This window comes from Phacochoerus africanus, chromosome 15, assembly GCF_016906955.1.
Source record: "Phacochoerus africanus isolate WHEZ1 chromosome 15, ROS_Pafr_v1, whole genome shotgun sequence".
NCBI classification, from domain to species: Eukaryota; Metazoa; Chordata; class Mammalia; order Artiodactyla; family Suidae; genus Phacochoerus; species Phacochoerus africanus.
Genome location: NC_062558.1, coordinates 111,173,996 through 111,196,184, shown reverse-complemented (window position 1 = coordinate 111,196,184; position 22,189 = coordinate 111,173,996). Strand labels below are relative to the sequence as shown.

The 22,189-nt window shown below is 41.0% G+C and overlaps 1 protein-coding gene across 6 annotated transcripts in view; it reads right to left on the bottom strand.

Moving 5' to 3' along the window:
- Positions 1–3,724: 3,724 nt before the first annotated feature.
- The window catches only part of ENTPD7 (ectonucleoside triphosphate diphosphohydrolase 7), a 69,714-nt gene continuing 51,249 nt past the window's right edge, over positions 3,725–22,189 (bottom strand). For 5 of the 6 annotated variants that reach the window (XM_047762273.1, XM_047762275.1, XM_047762272.1 and 2 more), the window contains 6 exons: positions 21,787–21,920; positions 16,289–16,455; positions 13,301–13,625; positions 10,822–10,907; positions 9,711–9,872; positions 3,725–7,843 (listed from right to left, as the gene is read on the bottom strand). In XM_047762273.1, coding sequence (XP_047618229.1) covers positions 7,612–7,843; positions 9,711–9,872; positions 10,822–10,907; positions 13,301–13,625; positions 16,289–16,455; positions 21,787–21,920 — 1,106 coding nt within the window. In that variant the 3' untranslated portion in view covers positions 3,725–7,611. Of the gene's footprint in view, positions 7,844–9,518; positions 9,873–10,821; positions 10,908–13,300; positions 13,626–16,288; positions 16,456–21,786; positions 21,921–22,189 lie in introns of those variants that run through there. The other variant, XM_047762277.1, reaches the window with a different exon arrangement.

Sequence of the window (22,189 nt, the reverse complement as noted above, 5' to 3'; positions counted from 1 at the left end):
TGCAAATGCTCCATTTCACTCTGGTTACCAAATTTTTTAAGGAGATATCCAGTATGACCAATATGTGTCCAGAGAAAGGGACCAGGATAGTGAGGAGTCCAGAACCCATATCACCCAGTGAATACTTAAAGGAACTAGGGGTATTCAGCTGGAGAAGAACATTTAGAGAGCAAGAATCTGGCCCTTGAAAAGTTGAAATCTTTTCATATAGAAGGAATGAGCTTCCTTTGTACTAAAGCTGGGAGCGGTGGGTGAAAGTTACAAAAAATTAGATTTTAGTTTTGTTGAAGGCAAGTCACTTGGACCAAATCAGTGCCCACTAGGGTCAGGTGGGTGCAGACTGGCAAACTGGAGAGCAAGCACCCAGCTAAGGGGCCAAACCATTGCTGAGCTCTGGTCCGTTGCTGCTCTGCAGGTCCAGAGTTGGCAGATCTGTTTTTTTCTGTTGTTGTTGTTGTTGTTCTTATTTTTGGCTGTGCTTGGGATGCAGAAGTTCCCAAGCCAGGGATTGAACCCGGGCCACAGTAGTGACATTGTTGAATCCTTAACTGCTAGACTACCAGGGAACTCCTGATCTGGATTTTTGAAGAAGCCAAACACCTAGATTTTTGTGTGAATGCTCTCAAGTTTTTTAGTGTGTTACGCAGGCTAAACAGATCTGTTAGCCATAAATGACCTAAGATTTGCCCATTTACAGTCTCTGGACTAAGGACCTCAGTTCCCTTTCAACTCCAATATTCTCTGGGTTTCAGTGTGACCTACAGTGTATCATTCTCAAGTGGCTCTTAGCAAAACAGAAGTAGACAGTTTGTCTTTGATTTTTTAAAAATTTGGGTCTCTGGAGCTTATGCTATTGCTACAAGTGGTTCCCAACTTCTTTCACATTAGAATCCTTAAAATCCTAGCCCCAGCCTCACCCAAGACCAATTAAGTCACAGCTTCTGAAAGCAGTAATAGGCATGTTTTTAAGGTGACTTGGATATGCCCTCAAGCTTGGGAACCACTGGCCTAGGCCCTAATAGCTAGTTATCTTGGAAAATTTTGACCAGCTTATTCCCATTCCCTCCAAAATTTCACCCCACCCTATCTCATTTAATCTGCTGTGTTGATCTTGTTAGCATGCTAATGGGATATCACCTCTTCTAGATCGAATTCTCTAAAGAAAGGAAACTGCAGTCACTGGGGCAGGTTCCCATGCCATCACCTCCTGGTCCCCAAATTAAGGTGGTTTTTAGTTAATAACCAAGTCTGCAGAGGGCAGTCTGATCCAACCCAAAGAACCATACGCTAATGCTTGCTATTGTTCCCGCCAGAAAAGTAGCAGCGAGTGAATAAGTTCAAGTTTCAGATGTTATTTATACTTAGTTTTTCTTTTATTAAAAATGAATAAGTTTGGAAAAACAGATCGGATTGCATTTAGCAATATAACTGTGTTTTGCTCATGTGAGCTCCTGGTGAATGGAGATTATATGAATTATTTTTGTTTGCATTATTCCCAGCGCCAGACACATACCAAATATTGCATGAATGAATGGAAAAAGTGATTAGATTGATGTCCCCAGACACTGCTTTCAAAAGAAGCCATCATACCTAGAAGATGAAATGAATTTCCCTTAAGATTTCAAACTTCTCAACAATTCTGTCAGTTGTTTTGAAAATATCAAAGGAAATTAAAACACCTAGCTTGCTTAATCAACCCAGAATATTTTATCTTTAACTTACACTGACAGACACTGTCCATCATGTCAGGGGTAATAACTAGCTACTGCCTAAAGTGATGCTGGCTGCGAGACCAACACGAATGACTGTGATAGTAGGATAACCGTTCATCTGCAGCAGGCTTTCCGGTCCTGGCATGAATGGTGGTTGCAGACTGGCATATGTGACATATATACCCATGTCCCTGTGTAAAGGAGAATGCATCCCCTCTCTAATAAGCATGGCACATTTATTCAACCTTTTTTTAACAGTATTAGTAAGAATTTTAAGACCTGTTCAGCAAAATTATTACTTAATGTGAAGGGTTGGAAAAACCATCTCAGCCACCCCCAAAAATGATGCGATGAAGGCAGCCTTTGGTTTTTTAAAAGCAAGAAGGGAGTTATAGTTGTGGATCATAATAAAAAAATGCCTTTCAGCACTGTGGGGTCCATTGCTCAAGGCAGAAATCATGGAGGAGACAAGGCATACACTTAAGGGCGGCTTCAACGAAAAACTGTGCAATGAGAATTTTAAACACAACATAATGCCAAATCCCAGACATCATAATGTTTGTCTGGGACCCTTGCTTGCAGAGAAGGACTTTTATGAAGCTAATTAAGGGGCAGAACCTTCACCACCAGTGGTTTTAACAGGCTAAACTGGCAGGTGCTCAGTAGGAGGGGCTGCTTAGGAAAGGAGCAGGGCCACCTCACACAGGAGAAGTGTGGAATGGAGGACTAGTAGGCTGCCAGAGGGCATGTGAGTGGCTGCAGGACTTAAAAAGGAGAGGCTCAGCTTGCCTGAAGTCACGCATGCATGGCTGTAAATATCCTATGATTCAGAATTTTTTTTCAACTTTGGTTTTTATAAAAATGGAAAGCAGCAGTTAAATATAAAAAGTAGAAAGCCCTTATAGTATGAGTAATGACTCGGTTTTACAAATAAAAGGATCTTATTGCCCAGACTTGCAGAGAAAATGGTCTGTGGATGTGTCCCTCTATCCCTCTAATAATCGTACTGACAAACAGAAATAATGAACTATTGGGGGGGAAAGGAAGCACTCGTGTAATAATATAAGGGAAGTCTATTAGGATATTTTTTTAAAAGAGTCCTCATTTTTTAACAACTACTTTTTGTAATATCAACAAATCTTCTGAAGTTTGACAGACCATCTGGCCCTAATGGCAGGACTCTGAAATTAGCATAATCTAAGAGAATAGTTTGGGAGAATTTGAAACGTATGCCACTACTTCTACCTTAATTCCAAATCAAGTTTCATCACACACCACAGCAAAAAGGGAACTCAGATACTAGTTCTGAATTGGTTTAAAAAGAAGTTTAAAAACAGCAAAAAGAAACAGCACTGTTTCTGTAAGAGAGTCAGAATTGCCCAGTAATTACAATCAAGTTCCTTAATGAGGTAGATCTAATAAACATTTATACCTTAAATAATTTAGATTGTAACCATAACATGAATTGCTTGGATGCTGTGGTTAAGAAAATTGTATAAAATTAAGCAAATTATTTTAAAAAGAGACATTTAAGGAGTTCCCGTTGCGGCTCAGCGATTAACGAACTCAGCTAATATTCATGAGGATGCAAGTTTGACCCCTAGCCTCGCTCAGTGGATTAACGATCCATCGTTTCCATGATCTGTGGTCACAGATGCGGCTCGGATCCTAAGCTGCTGCGGCTGTGACTGTGCCTGACACCTGCAGCTCTGATACAGCTTCTAGCCCGGTAACTTCTGTATGCTGCAGGTATGGTCCTAAAAAGCAAAAAAAAAAAAAAAAAAAAGATTTAAAAATTTTAAAGAATTGAAAGAAATCCAGAAGCTGGAATAGATGTAGTGAAAACCTGATACTATTTTTAACAAAGTATGTCTTTCATATTTTATTCTTAAATGTGAGCAATCAAATGAGTATCAGAAGCAGTGATAAAGATTGAGCATGGTTAGTGGCAGTCAGCTGTATTTTATATATATTCTGTTGAAATAAACAGCCTTGCAGGAAGATTCTGTCAATGAGCATTTCATTTGCATGTATTACTACTGTTCTGAGTGTCAGTTTCATCATCCATAAAATCAAGGGGGTTAACCAGAAGTCTCTAAAATCTCCGCTTTAAACATCTTGTTTTCTGAAACTGATGTGTACTGATTGCTACTGGAAACTCCATTCCCATCAACCTTAATGCCAGGGGCTATGGATAAAGTGAAGATGATCACAGGCTCTCCTGGGTAGCCTGGTCTTCTAAACCCAAGGGCCACAATCCTCCTCCTGAAACTACTTGTCACTTCTCTACCTTTCCTGCCTTTAGTTCCTTAAGCCAACTGTTCTCAGATCATCTTGTCTAGCCACCTTGTTTACAGATGATGAATGAACCAGAGAGGGCACGTGACTTACCTGGGGTATCAGAGTTAGTTAATGACAAAGCCAAGGCTAGAATCCAGTCTGCTGTTCGGAAGCCCAGTGTTCTCTGCCCTAAATCATACCACCCACTTGTCTTTCACTGATGAAAAGCAAAACACAAAACTGTAAGAATAGAGGTGGGGTGGGAGCATCTATTTAGGTAATACCAACAAGCCAGTTATTGTATCTCAAATATGTAAATATGGAGGTGATAACAAATGTTAATGCCTAACTAATGACTAGCTTAGCAAGTGCATGGCAGACTCAGATCAACAGCATTTTAATAATCATTGTCCAAGGCCTTTGAAGTTAAATAAATTTCTTACGCTGAGGAGGGCAGAGGCAGAGTACTTTGAGTAACATTAGGAGAATAAATACAAGGTTGGTGGAAAGTGATTAAAATTCCCTTGAACAAGGAAAATCAAAGAGCTAAAGGTACAGAGAGAAAGATGGTATAATTTGGCTTAGAGCTAGCGGCAACTTAAGTGAATGTAATGCCGTATAATTGGGTATTATACATATTTTCATTATGTTCTCATGACAAGAATTCAGAGAAAAGTGATAGATGGTGCCAGTGCAAAGAATAATAAAGCCTCACTCCTATAAGCCACTGACTCAATTTTGACATTTGTGACATATCCCAGTAATAAAAGCACTAGAACAGTTCAGGGTCACTGCTGCTGTTATAAAGAAAACTGCTTGATAAGATTCAAAGGAACCAGTGGAATGTAAATTTTATGAAACCATCATTATTTTCACAGGGGAACCACACAAAATGCAGAAATGGAAATGAAAAAGACATCTTTAAAAATAGAGGGCTAAAAGGGGGTTAAATGTAAGATGGACTGTCTGATTCTCTAAGTAGGAGTATTTCATTATAAGAAGGCAATATATATAATTGCTCCTCAGCAAGGTTTTAATGGTTTCTGTTTCTAGCTACTGAGATTTCATTGAAAGTTTTTAATTGGGAGCAATGGAAGAAGCACAGTACCAAGGAGCAGATACTCAGTTTTTCTGAGTGGTACAGTGCAAATTTGTCCTTGTTTTTATACCATGAACTCTGAGCCATCTACTCATGGGAATAAAGACAAGCCTAGATCCTATAATATTAAAATAATGAACAGGATATAACACACTAAAATTCAAAGACTAGTTAAAATAAATAAGAAATACATTTATATGGAAAAAAGATAAACAGGTATCCTGAGTTTCTTAACTATAAAAAGAACAAAGTAATATCAATCTGAAAGGTGGTCATGATGATAACATACATAAAATTCTTTACTATACCATTTTTTTTTTTTTTAAGGCCACACCTGCAGCATATGAAGTTCCCAGGCTAGGGGCCGAATTGGAGCTGCAGCAGCCAGCCTACACCACAGCCACAGCAACACCAGATCCAATTCTTAATGGAATATCTGGTACACTCTAAGTGCTTTGGTACAGGTAGTTACTATTATCATAAGCAGAATGAAGAATAACTTTATTAATAAATGCTTTCCGACTGGACTAGTCACCATCTCCTCCATGCTTCAACTTCATTCTGAGCACACAAATGTGGTCACTGTTAGCCAACTAGGTAGCTTCTAACTAGATCACTGACTAGATATCACAAGAAAACCAAAAACAGTATTTAGAAACCAAGGTGAGGGGAAGAGAGCTACCTGAGTAGGCAAGGGCCAGCAAAAACATAGAACTTTATCGGCAGCATTCAAAGGCAGGAGCTCACTCACAGTTTAACTACAAAGATAAGAAGTCAAAATCAAGGGAATTTAGAAATCTTAAAAATTAAAGGAAATTGCTGTGGCATAAGCCCTAATAAAAAGTAAAAAATACTTCCAAAGGAAACTAAGACACTTTGCTAGATACATTGTTATCTAATTTGAAAACAATTCAAGACTCATCCTCTTTTCACCTACCAACGAAAGCCAGTATACTTAATTTCATCCCAATTTATTTCTAGGAAGATCTTGATTTATTTTTCTCTGTTTTAGGAAGCATTTAATTCCTTTCTGCTCCCAGTGTAGAATTTATTTTTTAAGAATTCCACTTTCCTTTCTCTTTAAAGTCAAGGAACTTTTCCCTACTTAACCCTAAACCTAAAAGCTGACAAAAAAAAAGAAAATTCTCTGGGAGCACATTCTTGGGCAGGTCATTCAAGGCCACCTAGAGGAAAAGATAAAAGTATAAAGAAGGTTCCATGAGGGAAGATGGCAGTTGATGAAAAAGAAATCCTTGTGCAATTTAAAGGCTAAATACAGAGGAGAAGCAAAGCCTGAAGGGTAGCAGATAAAAATGTAATTACCATGCCTTTTCCTCTCTCCCCACTAATGGAAATGCTGTTTGTGACTGAGAAATCTAAGAAATATGCTGAAAGTTTCCAGGTGATTATTAACAGATTTATCTGTTTATTCCAAAGTTTGGGATTTGCTTCTTTTCAAACATTCCAGAGTAAAATTGAGGAAACTTCTATTTCTCAGAAAAAAACATTAATAAATAAGAGCTTGGATTTTATTGCCTTTGCCCACTCTCCTGATATTGTCCTTTCCTGCTTTAAAAACAACCCAGAGATAGATCCCTTCCCAAAATACATACTGATCCTAGCAGTGAAATAAAGGAACTCTTTTTGAATCTTCCCATCTAAGGACTCATAAAAACAGGGCTAGAGGACAGTGACCTAAAACCAGATAAATTTAGGCCTCCCAGTCCCCATCACAGTTTCTCTATCCCTACAAGCACACTTATGGCTCAAAAAGAATTAATGCCCAAAGCGCCGGTGAGGCACATAGACATGGAAAATTTTTCTGTCCTGGTTATACCAGGCGTCAGATAACATATTGTTACATCTTCAATGGACCATTCATTTAGAAAGGGTTCTAACCTTTTAAAATCACAAACTAACAACAACAGTATGTCAGGGATCTTGGACCACACTCATCATGGCTTCTTTGTCGAGTAAGCAGAGAGGTTGTATTACTTGGTTGCCTGGAAATTCATATCTGTTCCACTGATCTGCAAAGATCTTGGATCCCTACTAAAGGCTGTGGATCTCCACATAAATGATATCTCTGTTACAGAGAAAGAAGGGGCTACTGCACGTGCTAGAATGTCTTCGACTTTGTATCAGATGCTCCAATTTTGGTTTCAACCAGGCTTCCAGTGTGCCCAACGCCAATCTTCATGCTTTAGCAAGGACAGAAATGTCTGGACCCCAGGAGCACCCCAGACCTCTCAGAAAAAAGAGCAGAAGCATGCTTCCATTGGACTAAAGTTGGTCCCCTTGGTTAGCACCCATCTCTCACTTAGTTCTTCACGGACTAGATTGCAGCTTCTCTCAGAGAAGAGGACCTGGATATTGAGAAGGAATTAGATATTAAAGTTCAAATTCCAAAGCCGAATATCCACAAAGTCAGGCAACGCGGCATCTGAGGCTGATACCAGAAAGTGGCGGAATTCAATGGCAACTCTGGGGTACTCGAGCTTCCCCAGAGCTTGTCTGGCCTCAGGGCCCCACCTCTGCCCCAATCATGGGCACCACCTCCTCGATCCACAGCAAGTTCAGCGGGGCTGAGGCTCGAGTTTGTCGGTGGTGGATTCGGCGTAGCCGCAGCAGGTACAGGATGATGGCCAGCAGCACCACCAGGATACAGGCGAAGAAGAGATAGTGGTTGTAGACAAAAGAGAGACGGAACCAGGTACCATGGACCTGCCGGACGCCTTCCTGTCGTAGATCCCTAGGAAGAGGTTGAAGGTTGAAAGAATTGTTAACTTTCAGAGAGAAGTAAGTATGCTGACTTCAAAGGGAGAGTGGTTTTATCCTATTCTATCTATGCAAACATACTCTAACACCAGCTCTCCAGAGCAAGCGAAGCTGGAGCATGGCCCCAGGCCCAGTGCTGGTACGTGTGGTTCCTGCTGTACCTCCCTTTCCATAGCCCACAGAGGAAGCCTCACAGGCCTACATCCCCCAGAATCTGGGGACAAAATTAGAAGCTAAAAAATGGACAGTAAGACAAGACTGGTCATCTGAAACATTAGTTTTCACAGACTGGCCTACACAGTCTAGAAGTATGGTACTAATGAGAACAGGGTGGCCCCTGCGTCCAGTCAAGAAATCAGTACCTCTCAATCTTAAAAAAGACGTTGCTGTGCTTCCTGAGGATTTAGGACATATCTATTGAAAGCTGCCCGCTAATCAATTGTACTGTAATCCGAAGTCAAAACAGAGATATGTAAACCAGAGTACAGTGGGCTGCCTGTCTAGAATGACACCCTTCTCTAGTGGTCCAGGTAATCAGAACCATTTTCATTTTGTTTGACGTGCAGTGCTGTTTAAAAATGTGAATCTCCAAACTGAAAGACTGTATAAGATACGGATTTCTGACTCCTCTTGACACATAGAAGTTGGCAGATGCTGGGACAGCACTTCTGTACAGCAGTAATCCGTCCTTTGTTTGGGGGCACATCCTCTCCAGTTCCCCACTTCTCTCATCTGCCTGCCTTCTGACAGTAATGAGTTTATTTTATTGTTTTATTATTTTTTCTCTTTTTACGGCCACACCTGCAGCATATGGAAGTTCCTGGGCTAGGGGTAGAGTCAAAGCTGCAGCTGCCGGCTTACAGCACAGCAACACTGGATCTGAGCTGCAACTGTGACCTACGCTGCAGCTGGTGGCAACGCTGGATCCTTAACCTACTGAGCAAGGCCAGGGATCGAACCCACATCCTCACAGAGGCTACGTTGGGTTCTTAACCCGCTGAGCCACAACTAGAATCCTGACAATAATGAGTTTAGAGAAATGTACTAAAGACTAAGAATTAATCTTAGTTTATCCAAAATAGTGCAGAGGAGAGAATACCTAAAAATTACCCCAAATATCTTACAGCACATAAGAGCAAGACATCAGGCTACCATAACTTGATGAAAATATCCCCCCTAAATGCATCTCATGTCCTTTATTCTTTTTTTTTTTTTTTCTTTTTAACCACCCCGAGGCATATGGAGTTCCTCAGCCAGGAAACAGATCCAAGTGGCAATTGCGACCTACACTGCAGCTGTTGCAATGCCAGATCCTTAACCCACTGTGAAGGACTGAGGATCAAACCCCAGCGCTCCAGAGACACCGCTGATGCCATTGCACCACAGTGGGAACTCATGTCCTTTGTTCTAATTCTAACTCACCAAAAAGCCTTCCAAGTCAATGGCATGATCTCTAGAGTGACTCTACCCATTAGGAAAGGGGCTCTATAAGACAAACTACCCCTAGTTTTCTACTCAGATGTTTTCCAAAGTAACTTAACAGTATCTTGGAAGTGGTTGGTAAGAGCTCAATTCTAAAGGCTGATTTGTTGTAGATAAATAAATAAAACTGAATTCCTAAAACTGCAAATAAGTACAGACTCCAGACTAGTAATTCTCAACCTTCTCTCAGTTTCATCATGGTTAGTGAGAATAGTTCATGTGCAAGTAATAAGGGAAGTCTGGGGTTTGTTTTTGGTTTTGTTTGTTTGTTTGAGGAAGAGGTCACTTTAAAAACCTGTCCTGAGACACCAACGAACATCCTTTGAGCTCACGATGCCAGCGTGGTTGGTCTACTTTACCTGAGTGGTAAGAAGCGTGTTTTATACAGAATGGCTCCCAGCGTCCACTGAACCTCCCGGTCATAGACCAGTTGGGCTGTCTGCAGGTTTGGGTAGTCATAGGGAAAGTGGAATCCTTCATGAAGAACTTGGTACATCCAAGCGGACTTAAAACACTGATATCTGTGTAATAAAGGATAATTACAATTTTTAAAGAAAAAAAAATTCTAATGCTTTCTGCATACTCCCACTGGATGTGAAGACCTGTCTCTCGCCACTTCACCTTCCTCACCTCTAGGTGGAGCCAAATCTGAGCCTACTTTACCTTAATGTTTATCACAAACATGAAGAACACTTACGCAATGCAACAAATGATACTATGACTGTGTTTTTCTTTTTCCTTTTTAAAAAAATTAGTCCTTATCTTCAGAGATCATGCTGAAGCATCTATAAATGTAATTATATGATGTTTGGGATTTGCTTCAAAATAACCAAATTGTGGGGTGGGAAAACATGAAATAAAATAGGCCAGGAGTTGATAGCTTTTAGCAGAGAAGCTGGATGACAGGTACTCATGAGTTCATTATATTGTTCTATTTTTTCTATGTTTAAAATTTTTTTAACTAAGCATTTACAAAATAGGAGGACTGATGAACCAAACTGGCAAAATACTGATATTTGTTGAAGCTGGGTGACAGTTATCTGTGGGTTTTCTAGTTTTCTGCATGTTTGATATTTCAATAAAAACTTCAAAATAAAAAGACCGCTGCTTTTTTTTTTTTTCTTTTTCTTTTTTGGTCTTGCCCATGGCATGTGGAAATTCTGGGCCAGGGATTGAACCTGCACCACAGTAGTGACAGTGCTGGAACCTTAACCGCTAGGTTACCAGGGAACTCTAAGACCACTGCTTTTGATTTCAAACCACTTGGAGAAAACTTTTTGCTAACCACCAGCTTCCCTTGGTTTTGCTAAAAGAGCTCACTGTTTTGGCCTCTATCCCTTAGAAAATCAAAATATGAAATAACCAAACTCTCCTTCAACATAAAATTCAATCTGTACTGTGCTCGCTCACTCTCATTCATTGTTCAGACAATTTGAGGCCACATCTAAGGGAGAAAAACACGTTACTTACTTGAGTCGATGCTCATCTGCATGTGATGAAAAGAGGCCATTCTTGAATCTCTGAGTGAGTACTGACCATGCCATGCCACAGTAATCCTGGAACAACCACAGAGAAATGATGAACGTGAAATGGAAGGCAAACTCTACAACCCCGACCTCCCACAGTCACAAGCTGTTCCATTTCCTTTCTAAATGACAGAAGAAATGAGAAATGGCATACTCACTCACTGAACACGGTGCCTGGTCCTGGGCAAGACAAAACCCTGAAGTCAGGCCACTGGGTGACTCAAGTGGCCTGGGAATACTCCTTTTTAGTCCTGTTACCTCCATACCCAGTACAAAGCCAGCCTGACAGGACTCCTGTGCCTCTCAGGCTTCAGAGAGGGACAAGCGACATCAAAAGCCAAAGAGGATGTCATTCTAGCCTACAAAGGACTGCCATGAGCAGTCAAGCAGAGGGAACAGAGTGGCCAAAAATCTCTCTCTGTTATAACACTCACCAAAGGAATGTTATAATTCTTTCTGGTTTAGTAAACTGACATTTCCTGAATGTCCACTATGTACCAGGAGCTATTCTAGGTGCCAGGGGGATCCAGCAGTAAATAAAACAGACAAAAAGTTCTGTCCTACCTTCTAGTGGTGGGGGACAGATAATAACCGACTATATATACATACATACACACATGCTTATATAGAGTGTGTTAGATGATATAAATGCTCATGGGAAAAATAAAGCAAGCAAGGGAAACAGGTAATACTGGGGAGGCCAGCAATTTTGTGTAGGATGGCTAGGGAAGGTGTCACTGGAAAGATAACAGTTGAGTCAAAGTAAAAAGAAAAAGAAAAGAAAAAGGGAACAAAATCATCTTTTACTTGGGAAAGAGAACTGTTAAGCCACTAACAGTTTGGGCAAGTAATAAACTGAGCCCTTTGGTGTTTAAGGGAAAAGAATTTCAAGAAGTTTTTAAATGTGGGAGATTCAGGAGTTCCCGTCATGGCGCAGTGGTTAACGAATCCGACTAGGAACCATGAGGTTGTGGGTTCGGTCCCTGCCCTTGCTCAGTGGGTTAACGATCCGGCGTTGCCGTGAGCTGTGGTGTAGGTTGCAGACGTGGCTCGGATCCCCCATTGCTATGGCTCTGGCGTAGGCTGGTGGCTACAGCTCCGATTCGACCCCTAGCCTGGGAACCTCCATATGCCGCAGGAGTGGCCCAAGAAATAGCAAAAAGACAATCAATCAATCAATAAAATGAGGGAGATTCAGACCATGGATAGTTGGAGGACCCTGGAAAGTAAAGGGAATATGAGGATATTCCTGGAGGCTGGAGAGGAAAGGGCAAATACAAACCAGGTTTTTGTCAATATTTCTTAGGGACTGACTTTAGAGAACAGGATAGTATATATACTGCAGGTACTGTTTCTGTGGAAGCCTTATACCAAGAGAGCCCTGGAGAATTATAAGAAAGCAGAAAGGAAAGAATAAAAAATATGAGAGGACAGATTCTTCTGATAAATTCTTTTTTTTTTTTTTTGTCTTTTGTCTTTTTAGGGTCGTACCTGCAACATGCGAAGGTCCCCAGGCTAGGGGTCTAATCAGAGCTGTAGCTGCCAGCCTACACCACAGCCACAGCAATGTGGGGTCCAAGCCATGTCTGCAACCTACATCACAGCTCAGAGCAACACCAGATCCTTAACCCACTGAGCAAGGCCAGGGATCAAACCCCAAACCTCATGGTTCCTAGTCGGATTTGTGAACCACTGAGCCACAACAGGAACTCCTAAGTGACTCTTCTGTACAGAGAAATTGGCACAACATTGTAAATCTACTATACTCTAATTTAAAAAATTCAAAAAAAAAAAAAAAAAGAGAGAGAGAGAGATGAATCCAAATTAAAGCAGGAGCTATAGAAAGCTAGCTAAACTTTTACCTGTCCAAGTAACTAATGCTTTAAGCCTATATGATGTTTAAGGCCTAAAAGTGAATGGTTACTTCTGCATTTTAAATTTAAATAATACTTCCAATATCATTGCTTTTTCCAACATTTTTTTCTAAAAATCCAAGTGACTCTATACCATTCTGGCCTTTTAGTAGCTCAAGCTAAGAAAACGAAAGTGGATTTGCCCACTTGTGTGACATCATCTCCGAAAGCACATTACACCTGGATATCTGGAGATGACACTTTTGGCCACAAACATTAAGACTACTGGAAAGTTGGAGGAAAAAATGATTAGACCCAACAATTTCAGACTTGGGTGATAGGACACCCATGGAAACCTAAGCTTAATTAATTAGAAGGCAGTATAGCCCAGCAAGTTCCCTAACTTCTCTAAGTACATCTCCTCCTCATCTGTAAAATGAGAGCTCACAGGGCTCCTGCCAAGAATCCAGTGAAATCATGCAAAGCCCTTTGCACAACGTCTGGTACAAAGTTAGGCATCCAATAAATGGCCACTGGCAGCATGAGTCATCTCCATTATTACGAATTTACCTGAGCAGCCTTGGCAAATGTTGGTCCATGGTAGCGGCCACCAATGCGCAACACATCCTCTGTACAGTAAAAGAACTCAGAGAAACCGTAGAATTCACTGTTATTGAAGTCAATGGGTGACTGGTAGATGCCATTCAGCGAGGCCTGGCTGGTGTTGGATCGAGCCAGCAGGGGGTTCAGCATGGCCCTGCAAGCCACCCAGTCCCCTCTTCCTCGGACATGCAGGACCTGGCTGTTCCTTTCCACTACATCTGTGAGTCCCACAGGCAGGCAGGGATCCAGAAACGGATTGTCAGGACTCAGACCTGTCTTCTGCCCCAGCAACCTGCCATAATGACAAAAACAACAAAATACATCACTACTGTACTCAGCCTACTTTAAGATGCTTCACAGGTATCTTATTCTCCTGCATGTCACCCTAAAAACCAGGATGGAGTATTACCATGCAGTTGCATCACATGAACATTTAAATTATGCAAATGCAATTTTGAAGCAGAGAGAGAGAGAGAAATATGGCAGTGATTTTGTTCAAACCTTCAGTCAACAAGGATATTTCCCAGTGTATAGGGAAACCGGAGATATGACTCTGCTGTTCTCCCTCCGGTCTTCATTTCCACCTGCCTCTTTAAAAAGTGAAGAGATCTCACCATGCTGAGCACAGTTCTAATGTTTAAAAAAACAACTGGGGGGAGATGAAGCAGAAGGGCTGGGGAGTCTCCTGAGGACGGGATCGTGTCAGGGGTGCAGGGACACATGCCGGGCTCTGAGATAGGAGGGGAGGGGCAGGTTTTGAGTCCCATCACAGCCATCACACAGCTCTGGTTATTTAAAGTGTATACTTGTTTAGCAAGTATTCTCATTTCTAAGGAGATTAACATGCAGATTTAGCCAAGATGGAAATTAAGTGTAGGCCAAATAACTTTGCCAACTACAGTTAATTATTTATCAGCTCCTAAGACAAATGTTGAAGAGTGGACTTCCTGGGATGAAGAGGCACCCACGAGTGTGCATGGGAATGTGGTGATGCAACAAAATGCTTTCAAACAGGTGAAAAAAAAAATCCTATTTTAAGGATGTGTTACTATCTATAAGGAAAACTCAGAAAATTGTTATTAAAAAGAGAGAGACATTAAGTTTTTTTTTTTTTGTCTTTTGTTGTTGTTATTGTTGTTGTTGCTATTTCTTGGGCCGCTCCCGCGGCATATGGAGGTTCCCAGGCTAGGGGTTGAATCGGAGCTGTAGCCACCGGCCTACACCAGAGCCACAGCAACGCGGGATCCGAGCCGCGTCTGCAACCTACACCACAGCTCACGGCAACGCCGGATCGTTAACCCACTGAGCAAGGGCAGGGACCGAACCCGCAACCTCATGGTTCCTAGTCGGATTCGTTAACCACTGGGCCACGACGGGAACTCCGACATTAAGTTTTAACATCCCAGCAAGCCAAGGTTTCTCTATAGGTTAGTAACTACACAAGATGAATAATCAGTCTTCTGAACTAGTAACTTAAGACACATGGTAAGAAAATACCACCGCATGAGAAGATGATGCAGCCTGTTCTAAGGCAAGAGAAAACAGCAGACAGAGATAAAAGAGCAGCAAACCAACAAAGGAAGAAAATGGAAAAGGAAGCACAGTGTTTAATAAAGAAGGACCAGAACTAAATTAGTATGAAACTTCCATAGTAACTGTTCTTCAGATGCCACAGTGTTAGCAGGAGCAACCTGAGCTCCACAACCCAAGCAACATTCCTATGGGTTTAAGAGTATTTTCAGAACGCAAACATACTGCTTGATTTTAATGCATTCTTTAATCATCTAGGATAACAGGATTCTCCCAAAGTACCTTGAACTCTTAGAAGCTGAGACTTAGAAAGACAAAACGACTTACGAGACAATATTTTCTTCAACGTGCTCCCAATATAAGACAATTGATTGCTGTAGAGAAATTGTTACAAATGGAATACACCAGTACCTCTCCAAACTATTGTTTCCAGCTAAATAAATGGCGTAAATGATTTTATGGTGGAAAAGGACTGCTCTCTATTACGCTTTCCTTTTTTAAAAAACATTTTTATTTTACTTTACTATTTAATTTTATTTCATTTGGCTATGCCTGTGGCATATGGAAGTTCCCAGGCCAGGGATCGAACCTGTGCCAGAGCAGTGAGCTGAGCCGCTGCAGTGACAACACTGGATCCTTAACCCACGGCGCCACAAGAGAACTCCCTATTATGCTTTCCTTTAATGTGCATAATGATAAAAATAATTTAAAAATACTAAAAAAATCCCACAACTATTTGTACATTATAGTCTAAATACCTCATCTGGTACACAAAGGAAGAATCAGCGATCTGTCCAATGCTGGAGGAAAAAATGGCTATTCTGGACTTAATGAGAATATTTTAAAGGTTAATTTTGACTACACATGCTTTTAATCTTTTATGTACACCATAGAACCTTAAGTTCCACATAAGATGCAGCTCCTCTGTAGTTCAGCAAAACTGTCCTGAGTGATTTCATGTAGAAGGAACTTCTAGCACATTATATGGCATAATTTATATTAGTGACTTCATCTCACTGATCTTCTGATGCTGTGGCAGAGCAAGAGGTCACCACAACAAGTCACTGTACTTTTTTTTTTTTTTTGGCTGCAGCAAGCAGCGGCTTGATGTGGGATCTCAGTTCCTACACCAGAGGTTGAGCCCAGGCCACAGTGGTGAAAGTGCTGAGTCTTAACCACCAGACCACCAGGGAACTCCCCACCACTGTACTTTTTTGAGTCCTGATAACAAAGACTAGGAAGAAGTCACACGCAGATCAAGTGGGACTACTAACAGAGGGTCTCTAAAAGATGCCATCCCATTGGCAGGGGTGGTCAGGAAGGACGAAGCAAGGATGTATCTGTCCTACTAGGATCCATTTCTTCCTAATATCTGTAGCCTGACAACTTTCTATTTCAGAATCACAGATCCCACGTCAAACCCACCTGTTTTTGTTTAAAGTCTCATTCAGCACAAGGTCTTCATAGCGCTGTCGGGCAAAGTTGCCCCCAAAACCCAGAAAAGTCGTGACGTAAACCCTATACACATGTTCAGTATGTTGCACATCGCAGCCCAGGTTGAATTCAGCCAGCAAGATCTTTGCAGCTTCTTCCTGTAATACAATGGAAAGGGAATTTTAATTTCAGTTATTTCTTGAAAGGTATGACATTGCTAATACAGCAGGTTTCATTTGCAGCAACTACTCATTAATAGGTCTTATAGCATTCTTTCATCCTCATAGCATTATTTTACTTTTTTTTTTTTTACTCTAAAAGCAACATGTACCCCAGAAATCACTGATTGGTTGCCCTTCAATATTTTGAGATCATATTCTTCTTTTAAAAAAATTTTTATTAAAGTATAGTTGATGTACAATGTTTCTTCAATTTCTGTTGTACAGCAAAGTGACCCAATTACAACACAGTTCCCTGTGTTGTACCATAGGGACCCCTTGCCCATCCATTCCAAATATGAGAATTTACAATCTAGGAGTTCCCGTCGTGGCGCAGTGGTTAATGAATCCGACTAGGAACCATGAGGTTGCGGGTTCGATCCCTGCCCTTGCTCAGTGGGTCAAGGTTCCGGCGTTGCTGTGAGCTGTGGTGTAGGTCGCAGACGCGGCTCGGATCCTGCGTTGCTGTGGCTCTGGCGTAAGCTGGCAGCTACAGCTCCGATTCAACCCCTAGCCTGGGAACCTCCATATGCCGCAGGAGCGGCCCAAGAAATGGCAAAAAGACAAATAAATAAATAAATAAATAAATGAATTTACAATCTAAAACCCCAAACTCAGAATTTCCGTCGCAGCTCAGTGGTTAACAAATCCAACTAGGAACCATGAGGTTGTGGGTTCTATCCCAGGCCTCGTTCAGTGGGTTAAGGATCCCAAGTTGCTGTGGCTCCGGCATAGGCTGGCGGCTACAGCTCCAATTAGACCCCTAGCCTGGGAACCTCCATATGCTGTGGGTACAGCCCTAGAAAAGACAAAAAAAAACAAAATAAAACAAAACAAAACCCCAAACTGCCTGTCCATCCCACTCCCTCCTCAACTCCCCCAGGAATCACAAGTATGCTCTCCTTGGCCGTGATCTGTTGCTGTTTTGTAGATAGGAACACCTGTGCCATATTGTATATTCCACAAATAAGTGATAGCATATGGTGTTTGTCTAGTTGAAAAATGGGCAGAAGACCTAAGTGGACAATCCTCCAAAGAAGACATACATATGGCCAACAGGCACATGAAAAAATGCTCAACATCACTGATTATTAGAGAAATGCAAATCAAAACTACAGTGAGGTACCACCTCACACCAGTCAGAATGGCCATCATTAATAAGTCTACAAATAACAAATGCTGGAGACGGTGTGGAGAAAAGGGGACCCTCCTTCACTGTTGGTGGGAATGTAAATTGGTACAACCACTATGGGAAACAGTATGGAGGTACCTCCGAAAACTAAATATAGAACTACCATATGACCCAGCAATCCCACTCCAGGGCATATATCTGGACAAAACTGTCATTGAAGAAGATACATGCACCCCTATGTTCGTCACAGCGCATTCACAATAGCCAAGACATGACAACAACCTAAATGTCCATCGACAGATGAATGGATTAAGAAGATGTGGTACATACACACAACAGAATACTACCCAGCCATAAAAAAGATAAACTAATGCCATTTGCAGCAACATGGATGGAACTAGAGATTCTCATACTAAATGAAGTAATTCATAGCATTGTTTTAAACAAACACATAAAATAATAAGACTATATAAAAAGGAGCACATCAGAGACTAAATAACAAATTAGACACTAAAACACTTTCTGTTGTTAAATAGACAGTAGACTAATTACAGATGATATCATTTTTTTAACATGTACTTTTCTGATTTTCCAACTTTCTAAAATGGGAATATACTATTCTCATAATGGGAAAAAAAAATCCTTTGCCAAAAATAAATTTAAGGAATTTGAGAGAGCATCATGAGATCTATTCTATGGCTTTTCCTAAAACTATTCAAGAAATTCTAATGCTCTCTATACAGATCTGGGGATTAGAAAATTTCAAATTTTTTTTTTTTTGGTCTTTTTTGTCTTTTTAGGGCCACAGTCGCAGCATATGGAGGTCCCCAGGCTAGGGGTCTAATCGGAGCTACAGCTGCCAGCCTACACCAGATCCATAGCAATGCTGGATCCTTAACCCACTGAGCGAGGCCAGGGATCAAACCAGCAATGTCATGGTTCCTAGTCCGATTCGTTTCTGATGTGCCATGACAGGAACTCTGAAAATTTCAAACTTATTGTACCTCTATTTTTTTTTTTTAACTTCAGGTACAGAGGTTGAATTAATCACATTCCCCAGTTCATGGCATATTATCACGGCAAAGTCCCACTTTTGTTTTATTTATTTACTTCCTTTTATCCTCATACCCACTTCCATTCCAGCTCCCTGCCACAGGCAACCATTCTAATGTACTTAAGGTATAACGCTTGTTTGTATGTATTGTTTCAAAATGGGATTGTTTTAAATGTATTAATTTTTAATTTATGAAAATGCTATTGTGCCCAGCAATTTCACTCCTTGGTATATACTGAAGAGAACTGAAAACTTAACGACTACACAAAAAAGGGTATGTGAATGTTCATGGCAGCATTATGCATAATAGCTAAAAACTGGAAACAATTTAAATGTCCATCAGCTGATGAATGAATAAACAAAATGCTCCATGGTCATACAGTGGAATGTGATCAGCCATGAAGAGAATAAAGTACTGATACTTGTTACAACGTGGATGAACCTTGAAAACATTGTGCTAAATGAAAGAAGCCTGACACAAAAGGCCACATATTTTATGGTCCCATGTTTATGAAATACCAGAATAGGAAAATCCACAGGAGACAGAAAGTAGGTTAATGGTGGTCAGAGCTGGGGAAGGGGAGTGGTGAGTAACTGCTAATGAGTATGGGATTTCTTTTTGAGGTGAAGAAATGTTCTGGAATTTTTTTTTTTTCTTTTGAGGGCCGCACCCAAGGCACTTGGGGGTTCCCAAGCTAGGGGTCAAATAGGTAGCTGCCGGCCTACACCACAGTCATAGCAATGTGAGATCCAAGCCCCGCCTGCAACCTACAGCACAGCTCACAGCAACACTGGATCCTTAACCCACTGAATGAGGCCAGGGATCAAACCTGCATCCTCATGGCTAGTCAGATTCGTTAATCACTGAGCCAGGACAGCAACTCCAATGTTCTGGAATTTGAGAGTGGTGATTGCACAACTTTGTGAACTGTACAAAATAATTAGGCATTTAGGATTATACAAAATTTTTAAAGTGCTATTGTGTTATGTCTCATTGTTTCTTTCCTTTTTTCACTAAGCACAAATATCCACTCTATTGCTATGTGTACCTCTCATTTGTTACCTGCAAATATACTTTCTATACCAGTGTCGCTTTCTAAGAATGCACACAAAAAGCCATTTGTTTAGGACTTTCAGGCTTAATGCTACCTGTCACTATTTCTTAGTCTCAGAATCATGCCTTCATTTTACCGGTGGGTTATATACTTTAGAATATAGACTACAAAGTCTCACAACTCAGTTCCCAAATCTCCAACCCCACCACGGACTTCCCTGCTGACTGCCAAACCCACATTTCCAACAGTTCTGCTGGATATTTAGACACATTCTTTCCTCAGATACCTCAAAAACTCCACATACCCCAAACTGAACTGGTTGGTTATAGGACTTCAGAGACAGAGACCAGAAAGACACTCTCCCCAAACCATACTGGTGTGCTTAGCAACAGCCCTGCCCCTTCCCCTGGGGTCTCTCTCTCTCTCTCAGTGACTGGGTTCCTCGCCCTTCCAGTTATCTAGGCTGGACCCTCAGCACCTCTGGCCATCCTCTCCCTACCCACATCACCACCTTACACTGGTTTTTTACTTCAAAATATCCCTTAGAATCTGTCCCCTCCTTTCATTTCCACTCACACAGTCTAGTTGAGCATCTTATCACTTCTCACCCAAGAGTCCCTGAACTACAGTTCTTTTTCCTACTAACACCAAAATTATTTTCTTAAAAACAGACTGGCACCCAGTCACACAATTGACATAGTCACAAAATTCAGAGCTGAGGAAGACCTTCAGAGTTTAATTATTTCATAGATGATGGAACCGAGGCTTATATGACTGCGTTACTCAAAAACCTTTGCTGGCTCCCCACTATCTACAGATAAAAAAGCCAAACACTCCAGTACAGCACCCAAGACTCCTCATGATCTAATTTCATTTCATCTTCCCAATCTTCCTATTACCACATTTGAAAACCACACATGGCACCAGGCCATTCATCATTCCCTGCACATTTTGGGCTCTCTGCTGCTTTTTCTGTGCCTTTGTGCATACTGCTACCTCCCTGCAGATGGCTCTCCTTCAACCTCCACTATGCAAAACCCTACGATTATCCAAGGCCCAGGTAAATACCTTACTTTCCATGAAGGCAGCATAAAGAATCCTATTCAAGCCTTTGTGAATGGAGTTGACCCTGCCAGTTCCCACACTGCCGCAGCTTTCTGTTTAGACCCAAGCTTCTCAAACAGAAGTGATTTTGCACCCCTACAGGCATTTGGCAACCTCTGAAACTTGGAAGACACTTCTGATTGTCAAAACTGGAAGTCTGGGGGAAGTGGGTCATTATGGCATCCGATAGAGACCAAGGATGCTGCTGGACATCATATGATGTACAGGACAGCCCTCCACAACAAAGGCTTACTCAGCCCCAAATGTCAGTAGCACCAGTGATGAGAAATCCTGGTTGAGATGAAACTACAACAACACTGTTACAGTCTGCCTGTTATTACAGGCTATCTCAACTGATGGATTATAAGCTTTGGAGGGCAGTGTAACATCTTATTTCTTGCACATAATAGGTGCTAAAAAATGTTTTCTTTCTTTTTCCTCTGTATGATGGAACTTCTCCCTCACAATACATTCTTTACATTCTAGTCAGGTTGGAATAGAAGAAGCACAACAATGAAATCATCAGTAAAGGGAAGGGGATAATTTAATGAACAAGTATGTAAAAAATTCTTTACTCCAGGAATTACATTGTCATGTTTAATCCTCAGGCAACTCTTCCAGATAGGTAATATAATTGCTAAAACGTATTAAATGTTTACTACACGCTGAGCAGCTTGCTAAAGCGTTTTACACCCTGATATTATTTCACCCTCTTGATTTTATGAGGTAGATACTACTATTATTCTCATTCAACACATAGGAAACTGAGGCTCAACTGAGAGGTAACCTACCCAACATAACACAAGCTGTTGAGGATCTGAACCAATATCTGGGTCCAGGCCACTTGGTCTAAGTCCAAACACAGTTCCTTTCCTTTTCAAATATCAGCATTTCTAGCAACTGAATTTCTCCAAAAGGTAAAATACCTGTTGTGGAGGAAGGACAGAAGTTGAGGTAGGAACTTCATAAGCAATTTGGAGAGAGGCTCCTCCCATATCCAGTATCCCTACTGTCCTTCTGCGTCCTGTTGCCAATTCCTGGGGAGCCTCAGCATCTGACTCTGAAATAAATATGGGAACAGAAGGGATATAGTAATTAAAAGCCAAAATTAAGTTAAAAAGGGGGGGAAAGGCAACCTAGAAATCCCTTCAAAAATTGAAAGCAAACTGAAATAAATTAAGCTACCTGTACCATCTGTATATTATACGGAGAAGAATTATTTTAAGTGACTTAAAACATGGTATTCTGACTGTATCTCCCTTGTAGACTATATCTTAATGATAAAAGAAACAAATATCTTAAACTGCATTCCAGGAGTCTTACTGATAA